A 10,488-nucleotide genomic window follows, 5' to 3' on the forward strand; every position below is an offset into this window, starting at 1 on the left:
ATTGAATGGGATGGCCAGGTTTTTTCTATGCTGTGTATCTGCATAAATGTTAATAAATTACAAGCAAAACTAAATAAATAAACAGTGCTTTATGATTTTCTGGGCAGTTTAAGTACAAAAATTGAACAATTAAATGTAAAATAGCATGATCATCACTGTATAAATAATATATTTTAATCGGGCGGCACAGGGGTTAACACTCTGGCCTCACAGCAAGAAAGTCACTGGTTCGAGTTCTGGCTTGGGGTGCGTTTCACAAACAACGGCGTAACGGCTGTATGAGATCATACGTTCATATAATTATTAATCACCTGTTTCTAAATGGTCGTCTCTAAAAGTGAGGGGGACGGGATTTGTTTTCACAAGCTTTGGAGACGTAACATAAATTCTGCTTTTAAATAATAGCTCACCTACAGCCAGTGTTGCCAATTAGCAATTTTGTTGTTAGTGTAACCCCGCCGGTCCTACACCACCCAACCCGCTCCGAGCTGGTATGGAACCGGCGACCTTCCGCATGGGAGTCGGTTACCTTAACAAGGAGGCTAAAAAAAATGACCTCTAGCATCTGTCACTAGAGCACCTTTAGAGGTCAGAGGAGTGATGTTTACGTGCACAGCACTTCACTAGCTCGCCTCCATTACAGTCACCCCCCTAAACCTCACTCCCATCCGGGTCACGGCACCAATGTGACTATGCCAGTTCTACAACACCCAACCTGCTCCGAGCTGGTATTGAACTAGCGACATTCCGCATGATAGTCGGTTGCCTTAACAAGGAGGCTAAACACCAATGACATCTAGCGTCCATCGCTACAGCACCTTTAGAGGTCAGAGGAGTGAGGTTTACCTGCACAGCACTTCACTAACTGGCCTCCGTTACACTAGATTTAGAAACTTTTCATACTACCCTAGCAACTTTTTTTTTTCAAATAGCACTAAGCAACAAATTTAGCAATTTTTAACATTCGTTTGGCTACTTTTAGCAATTTTTAAAAAGAGACTCAAAAGAGCAGCGGCTGCAGGCTTCACTCAACATACACATATCCAGCTTGATCTCACGAGAAAACCTATTTTACGTTTGGTCAGTTTAGTGGCCAGTTCAATTGAACAACTTTAAAAAGGAGGCGTGGCACCTAACCCCACCCCTAAACCCAACCCTCATTGGGGGATGAGCAAATCGTAATAACTTGTACAAATTAGATTGTACGAATTCATACGAATTAAGCTACGGTCACAGTGGGCTTTGTGTGTGCGAAATTCTGTCATACGGCGCTGCGAAAAGGGGCGGGATTAAACAAGATGTTTAGACATTAATAAAGCGAGCGATTGCTCCATGTTTTAAATTTCTGTCCAGAGAGGTCATGTTTTGATCCTCGATTGGTCTCACGCAGTCAAGTGATGGGATTTCGCAGGTTAGAGTTCACCAAGCTTGAACTTTGCACCACAGCAACATGCGAAACTTGACGCATGACCCCGCGTTTCCGGTCTGAGGCATTCGCGTGCGTATGAATGGAAGTCTATGGGAAGAAAAGTCAAGTGTGACCGCAGCTTCAGCCACTAAATCAAAAAGTTACGAATTGCCGTGAGATTGTGTTGCACATATCATATTCAAGTTAAATTGCTAGCTCAGATTGTTTTTCATAACTGTTAATTTACTGATATTTGTTATTGTATAATTGTTGGTCATTTCGGTAGCATTAAATTCCAATATCGCTATAATTGTTGTCACTTTCACAAATGTGTTAATTTCACAAGTTAAAAAGAGAATAAGAATGTTTAAAAGACTGTAACTCTTCATTATCAGTGTTATATTTAAAAATAAAAGATTCTTATCAGAAAGTCTTTGTATTACGTTTACAAATAGTCGACTATATTTTTCATACAAATCTAAATGGACATATTTCACATGTTTTCTGCTAAGATGGCCAGTCAATTTAAGAAAACTAATTAATTTGAACTCTACATAAAGATGTAGATTTGAGTTGCAATTACATGTCATCACGCAAAGTAATATGTTAATAAGAGCCTATTTATTGTGCATCTGGATGTAATGTTTTAATATAATATAATACACGGCGCCTCAGAGTAGAGACATGACAGGTTTACGCTTATCAGATACTACGGGATGACGTCACTGATATGCAAATTAGCGCGTGACATCATCTGGGAACATTTAGCAACTTTTCGGGCAGGCTTTAGCTGCTTTTCATTGGAAATAGTTGTCAACACTGCCTACAGCTTTCGTCATGAGCCACGGCTGTGCTCAAAATGACATCACTGTTTTCAAAGTGCACTGCGAAGGGAGGGAATTGTAAACATGAAGATCGCTAAAACTGAACTGTAGAAATACTTTGAAAGTTTAAATGTCAGAATGTTCTAAATGAATAGGGCATAGGGGGGATAAGTGGGAATAGAACACAGCCAGGAACTACGTTTCTAACGACAGCTCCAGAGGTGTAGTTGCAAGCATACAAGTTTGCGAATGTTCGTTGGAGGGATGGATTTGGGAAACGGCAAATCAACAAACTATGTTTGCAATGACGCATCTTGCAACCTTAGTTGGCTAACGGTGGTTTTTTCGGAAACGCACGCCTGGTTCTGGCATGTTCTCCCCGTGTTGGCGTGGGTTTCCTCTGGGTGCTCCGATTTCCAAACACATGCGCTAAAGGTGAATTGAATAAGCTACATTAGCCGTAGAGTAGGAGTGTGAATTTGTATGGGTGTTTCCCAGTGCTGGGTTGCAGCTGTAAGGGCATCCGCTGCAAAAAAAAACATATGTTGGAATAGTAGGCGGTTCATTCCGCTGTGGCAACCCCTGATAAATAAGAGATTAAGCCGAATGAAAACGAATGAATGAATATATTTTAAACTTTAATAAATAATCTAATCCAACGATGCGACTATTGCCGATACACACATTGCGATATCGCTTCTATTTTATTTATATAAATCACTCTTGATAGGAGCATATATTTTTGCCCTTTTCCACCATCATCAGAACAAAAGTAAAGCAAGACAAACATCAACATTTCCTCTCAGTTTTAATCCTCATGATGATTTAGTTCACATTCTCGGCTGTGCAAGACCTGCAAACCTATCGGAGCTGTAACCGCTGTGCACATATATACAACTCGGAAAACCATGATATAAAATTAAATACAAAACTGTTCAGCCTTCATTCGCTCTCACCATCGGACGACCACCATATAAACATTATTTGCATTTGACGAAAGTGCCGAGATCCTCCAGGAACTTGATGTACTCTTGATGCTCCAGCGCCGTGCTCAGCTCCATCAGCTCGTCTGCGAATGTGTTGTCGACACCACGGTCCGCCAGAAAGTCCATCAGATGGTCATACAGGGCCTAAAGGGTCACAGATGTCAATGTGCGGTTATAAACACTTTACAATAAGACTAACACTTAGGAATAACTACACACTAGGGCTGCACAATAGATCATTTCAGCATCGATATTGTAATGTGCACATCTGCAATAGTCACGTCGCAGGATCTTCAGGGACATTATACAGCTTGATTTTCTTTCTCTGAAAGCAGTTGAGAGTCTCCTCGGCTGTTCTGGATCAGTCTTGCTGAAATGTCCACCCTGGTTTCTTCTTCACCCTCCTGCTAATGTAGATGTTGGACTGAAGCAGCTGATATTCATTTACACTGAGGAAGAGCAGAGGCTTGCTAAAGAGCTACTGAGTGATTTCAGCTGCTGTCTGGGCTTTCACTGCCGAACTACACCTCCCTTTCTTCATGTGTTCAATACTTTTTCCTTGCATAATTTCATTTTATTATGCATAACTTAATTTGGAAACTATTAGATTTGTTTTCCTTACATATGTGGATTTCTTTGGTTGTTTTTAACATCTGGAAAAATATTTAAAGTCAGCGGCACCTACCAGAAATAGTAGTGAAGTACTTTACTACAGAAATAGTAGTAGAGTATCTCTCATTTGTAAATTTTCCCCTTTAAAAATCTTATGTACATTTAATTTGAACTAGTTTATAAGAATTTATGCAGATGCACTCCTCTATAAAATCCCCCCAACCATTATTATACAATGAATTCTGCATAAATGGAGATATTGAAGTGATCTGGTGAAATATATTTCATATCGCAATGCAGAGAAAATGTGAATTTATTTTCCAATATTGTGCAGCCATACTACACTCTGAATCATTTCTTAAGCATTTGCAAACTAATAAAATTCATTATTAGTTAAGCATTAACACAACATTAATTGATGTTAGCAAGCGGTTTATAAAGAGCTACAAATGTTGTAATTTCATACCCAGTCCAGAGAGTCCGTGTTGAGTGTGTAACTGGTCTCCTTCCAATCCTCTTCTCCCTCCGGCTGGAAACTGACCTCCCGGATGGTGAAGATGTCGCTTTCCTCCTCGCCATCTCCATGACCGACCTGATCAGACAGATACAGTGAGAAGTATGACAAAACTGGTCTTTAATTATTATCCGAATGAGCTTTATTCACCAAGTGTGCGCTAGGACTGCACAATGTTGGAAAAATCAGATTGTGATATTTAGTTTTTCTGCGATTATTTATTTATTTATTTATTTATATTTATATATATATATATTTGGAGCAAATGGAAATGATTAGGAAATGTTCATTCTGGAAGAGAATAAATGCTTTAAAATAGATCAATGAGAGAAATAGTCACCTCATCCTCAGGGAAGTGGCAGTCAAACACTAGCGAGTTCTTTGCTCCTGATTTGGTCACTTCAACCACAAAGTTGGGTGTCGAGACAATGTCAGGCTGGAAAAACAAACACAGGAAAACATATTAAGGCAAGAACTATATACACTCACTGGCCACTTAATTAGGTACACCTATCCCACTGCTGGTTAATGCAAATGTCTAATCAGCCAATCACATGGCAACAACTGAATGCATTAAGGCATGTAGACATGGTCAAGATGATCTGCTGCAGTTCAAACCGAGCATCAGAATGGGGAAGAAAGGGGATTTAAGTGACTTTGAACGTGGCATGGTTGTTTCAGAAACTGCTGATCTACTGGGATATTCACACACAACCATCTCTAGGGTTTAAAGAGAATGGTCTGAAAAAAAGGAAATATCCAGTGAGCGGCAGTTCTGTGGGTGCAAATGCCTTGCTGATGCCAGAGGTCAGAGGAGAATGGCCAGACTGGTTCCAGCTGATAGAAAGGCAACAGTAACTCAAATAAACACTCGTTCCAACCGAGGTCTGCAGAAGAGCATCTCTGAACGCACAACACGTCCAACCTTGAGGCAGATGGGCTACAGCAGCAGAAGACCACACCGGGTGCCGCTCCTGTCAGCTAAAAACAGGAAACTGAGGCTACAATTCACACAGGCTCACCAAAACTGGACAACAAACATCTCAATGAATCATCTCAGACTGGTTTCTTGAACATGACAATGAGTTCACTGTACTCAAATGGCCTCCACAGTCCCCAGAGCTCAATCCATCTTTGGGATGTGGTGGAACGGGAGATTCACATCATGGATGTTCAGCCGACAAATCTGCAGCAACTGCGTGATGCTATCATGTCAATATGGAGCAAAATCTCTGAGGAATATTTCCAGTACCTTGTTGAATCTCTGTCACAAAGGAATAAGGCAGTTCTGAAGCAAAAGGGGGTCCAACCCGGTACTAGTAAGGTGTACCTAATAAAGTGGCCGGTGAGTGTATACTGCAATATAATGCTTCATAAAATCTCTTCTTCTCTACAGTAATGTAATGTTTAAAGCATGTGAATAAGTAATACCTCCTCTTCCTGACTCTTCTGCGTCTGCTCGGGCTCTTCCTCCAGCTGTGGTGGGATGCTGTTGTTCACATTGAAAGTGATGGTGACCCTGTCCAACACAAAACACCACAGCATATTACAGCGGAGGATAAGAATGATCATACAAGTGCTGCAGATGAAGCTTGCTGATTTATAATACCATGATAACGTTACATGACACAGATGCCTTATTCATTTTGTAGAGTCAGCTTTTAAAGTCTGCGTGAAACTTGTTGCTGACGGTTTTATTCCAGTGATGCGTTTCCAACTGAAACAGAATATTGAGTAGGGGGCGGGGCTTTATTTCAGTTTGATGACGGATTTTAAGCTAAAACTGAATATCGAGTAGCGGGCAAGTTTTATTGCAATATAATGATTCATTTCAAACTGAAAACTCATATTGAGTAGGGGGCGGGGTTTTATTTTAGTTTGATGACGCATTTTAAACAAACTGAATTTTAAGGAGGGGGGGGGGCTTTGTTTCAGTTTGATGGATTTTCAGCTGAATACTGAGTAGGGGGGCGGGGTTTTATTTCAATATAATGATGCATTTCAAACGGACACCTCATATTGAGTGGGGGGCGGAGTTTTATTTTAGTATGATGATGTGTTTTAGACAAACAGAATATTGAGGCGGCGAGGTTTTATTTCAATATAATGATGCATTTCAAACTGAAACCTCATATTGAGTAGGGGGCTGGGTTTTATTTTAATTTGATGATGCATTTTAAACAAACTGAATATTGAGTAGGAGGCGGGGCTTTATTCAAGTTTGATGACGGATTTTAAGCTGAAACTGAATATTGAGTAGGGGGCGGGGTTTTGTTTCAATATAATGATGCATTTCAAACGGAAACCTCATATTGAGTAGGGGGTGGGGTCTTATTTTAGTATGATGAAGTGTTTTAGACTGAGACAGAATATTGAGAAGGGGGCGGGGTTTTATTTTAGTTTGATGATGCTTTTTAAACAAACTGAATATTAAGTAGGGAGCGGGGCTTTGTTTCAGTTTGATGACGGATTTTAAGCAGAAACTGAATATTGAGTAGGGGGCGGGGTTTTGTTTCAATATAATGATACATTTTCAATGGAAACCTCATATTGAGTAGGGGGCGGGGTCTTATTTTAGTATGATGATGTGTTTTAGACTGAAACAGAATATTGAGAAGGGGCGGGGTTTTATTTTAATTTGATGATGCATTTTAAACAAACTGAATATTGAGTAGGGAGCGGGGCTTTATTCAAGTTTGATGACGGATTTTAAGCTGAAACCTCATATTGAGTAAGGGGCGGGGTCTTATTTTAGTTTGATGACGCATTTTAAAACAAACTGAATATTGAGTTGGGGGCAAGGCTTTATTTTAGTTTGATGATGCATTTTAAACAAACTGAATATTAAGTAGGGAGCGGGGCTTTGTTTCAGTTTGATGATGGATTTTAGGCTGAAACTGAATATTGAGTAGGGGGCGGGGTTTTTTCAATATAATGATACATTTTTAACGGAAACCTCATATTGAGTAGGGGGTGGGGTCTTATTTTAGTATGATGATGTGTTTTAGACAAACAGAATATTGAGAAGGGGGCGGGGTTTTATTTTAGTTTGATAACGCATTTTAAACCACCTAATTATATTAAGTAGGGGGCGGTGCTTTATTTAAGTTTGATGACGGATTTTAAGCTGAAACTGAATTTTAAGTAGGGGAATGGTTTTATTGCAATATAATGATGCATTTCAAACTGAAAACTCATATTGAGTAGGGGGCGGGGTCTTATTTTAGTATGATGATGCGTTTTAGACAAACAGAATATTGAGAAGGGGGCAGGGTCTTATTTCAATATAATAATGCATTTCAAACTGAAACCTCATATTGAGTAGGGGGCGGGGTTATATTTTAGTTTGATGGCGCATTAAACAAGCTGAATATTGAGTAGGGGGTGGGGTCTTATTTTAGTATGATAATGTGTCTTAGACTGAAACAGAGCATTGAGTAGGGGGCAGGGCTGATTTCAGTTTGCTGATGAGTTTCCAACTGAAACTGAATAATGAGTAGGGGGTGGGGCTCTATTATGCTGGGACTACCTTGCATAAATGAATTTTTCACCTAGACCTACTAGACCAACAATGTGCTCTAGTAAAATAAACAGTGCTTTGATTTGACTGTGAAACTGCCTGTATTTCGCTTGCACCATTCGTGAATATTGAGATATTTTGCTGAGATAAATATTGCGATACGAATATGATTACACCAGATGAATTGAATAAGCTCTATTTAGAAAGATTTAATCAGACAGAACGAATTAGGACTGACTTTTTCTATATAGTGCATCAGCATAAATTGTACAAAATTACAAGCAAATCTAAATAAATAAACAGTGCTTCATGTTATTTGCTTTCTGGGGAGTTTAACAGTATTCAAGTACAGAAATTGAACAATCAAATGTAAAATAACATGTGTAAGAAATAGATCCATACTTCTCTCCTGAGAGCGAGCGGATGAGTTTTGCTTCTGTGCCGTTGAGCTCCAGCTCCCATCCGCCAGACATTTTAGGAAGACTTTTGCTCTTCTGGATCTTCTTTTCTTCTTTGATTTCTTCAGTCAGAAACTCTGCGAAGGCTTTATCACCTGAACAATAAGGAGAATCCATAAAACACCAGATATAGATATATAGATCATGCACCAAAGCAGAAACATCATGATCTATATAAGCATTATGAGGGTATAATTGAGACTTTAAGACCAATTAAAATAAATTAATCAGATGACAACATCACATATGTTCACAAATTGTTATTGTGGAATTTAGTTGCATTAGCAGCACATAAAATTTTGAAAATACAATTCAGGCTGACAGAACTAAGATCCTTTATTTATATAGTTTACTTATAAAAAAAAATAATAGTGCATATATATATATATATATATATATATATATGGAAAAATCTCTAAACTTTATTGTTTTGGGGCAATTTGTTCTGCAGCATACTAGATTTACAACACATATCATACACCTAATACCTCACACTTAAGAGAAACATTAAACAACATTAACAGTACTAAAAAACAGCAACTACCTTTTCCCATTCAAAATCAGCTAACCAATCGCACAATTCCAAGTCACAAAATTACTAACTTATGTTATACAACAGTGAATAAAACAGTGTATGATTAAAATCTCAATGGTCAGTCGGTTAAAATGACTTTCTGTTCATGATCCTGACATTACTCATTTAAGCTCAAGGTCACATGTTTGGAAAACACCTGAACTGAAAAAGAAGCTCTGATGACACAAACATAAAATATTGCAATATATATATATATATATATATATATACACACATACAGTGCTCAGCATAAATGATTACACCCGATTTTGAAAATGAAACTTAATCTACTTCTTTTTATTAAACAGAAATATTTATTAGAATATTTGTCACAGATCATCCTCAGAAATGGAAAGATAATACATTTAAATTCATGCAAAAATATTGCAAAACAAAATTACTGTATATTTTTTTATATATATTTCTATAACATCAATTTTGGCTACTAATTTAACCATTATTGCAAGTTATTTTGTTAGATTAGGCTCCAGTACTGACTAATCTAATGTATATTCACAACTATAATATTGTAAAGCATTCTATAGAAAATATGAATTTAAATGACAGATTTGAGAGAAATGAGAGGATGAGTGTACTCATATGCTGTGCGTATATATATATATATATATATATATATATATATATATATATATATATATATATATATATATATAGACATATATATATATATATAGACAATGAATATTCCTTTATGTACGGGACCACCTATTAACTATAATGACTCAGTTTCAGATTATAGCTATCAAGTTCCCCAAAAATAAAAATAAATTGATAATAACAATAAATATATATATATATATATATATATATATATATATATATATATATATATATATATATATATATATATATATATATATATAATAATAACAACAACAACATATACAAACATAAGTCCTTTAGAACAACAGTTTTCAAATATGTACATAAAACATTACATATGTACACAACCCTTTTTACAGTTGTTTTATTTTATTTTACTACTATTCATTTACTTTAGAACATTAAATGAACCTAAATAAAATAAAATTTATATAGTTAAAATATAAATTTAAGTTATTTATTTTAAAGTAACAAGACGCTTATTACTCTACTAATGAACTGCTCATGTAATAGCCTTGCTCTCCTTTCTCCCTCAAGTAATTTGCACAGCAAATCAAAAGCAGGTTACTCTTGCCCAGAAAACACATTTAACAAAACACTTCACTTAACACTTTACCGTCGGTGTGGAGACCCCCGCAGCCGCAGCTCAGTGTGGGCAGAGCCCGGGCGGCGGTGAGGATCTTCGGCCTGGATGCAGCGGCCGCTCCGGGGCTCCTGAGGCTCCAGAATGAGCGGCTGATTGGAGCGGTTCTGTTCGCGGAGCTCCTGCTGGATAGCCGGGCGGAAAGCTGCAGCGCGCGGGTCACGGACTTCAGCATGGCGAGGTTTGCTGCACTGAGAGCAGGTATGAGAAGCTGCTGTTCCCGCTGGAGATAACCGAGCACTGACACTCACACACACGTGGGGAAGGACACCGTAACCTCAGCACTCTAAACCGGAACTTATCAACATCGGAAGTGAGTTAAAAG

At 38.0% G+C, this 10,488-nt stretch overlaps 1 protein-coding gene across 1 annotated transcript; it reads right to left on the reverse strand.

Moving 5' to 3' along the window:
• Positions 1–3,023: 3,023 nt before the first annotated feature.
• Positions 3,024–10,448, reverse strand: c1qbp (complement component 1, q subcomponent binding protein). Its single transcript, XM_056456820.1, has 6 exons — positions 10,137–10,448; positions 8,267–8,417; positions 5,776–5,863; positions 4,685–4,780; positions 4,297–4,422; positions 3,024–3,362 (listed from the first exon to the last, which is right to left on the reverse strand). The coding sequence occupies exons 1-6, from the start codon at positions 10,336–10,338 to the stop codon at positions 3,213–3,215; spliced, it is 813 nt and encodes a 270-aa protein (XP_056312795.1). The 5' UTR covers positions 10,339–10,448; the 3' UTR covers positions 3,024–3,212.
• Between the last annotated feature and the right edge of the window lie 40 nt (positions 10,449–10,488).

The sequence above is a fragment of the Danio aesculapii genome, chromosome 5, assembly GCF_903798145.1.
Source record: "Danio aesculapii chromosome 5, fDanAes4.1, whole genome shotgun sequence".
Classification (NCBI taxonomy): Eukaryota; Metazoa; Chordata; class Actinopteri; order Cypriniformes; family Danionidae; genus Danio; species Danio aesculapii.

Coding starts and splice junctions, on each gene's coding strand:
- c1qbp (XM_056456820.1), bottom strand. CDS start 10,338: ATGCTGAAGTCCGTGACCCGCGCGCTGCAGCTTTCCGCCCGGCTATCC. Junction 8,418..10,136: donor CGGGGGTCTCCACACCGACG/GTAAAGTGTTAA, acceptor CTTATTGTTCAG/GTGATAAAGCCTTCGCAGAG. Junction 4,423..4,684: donor GCCACTTCCCTGAGGATGAG/GTGACTATTTCT, acceptor CTGTCTGATCAG/GTCGGTCATGGAGATGGCGA.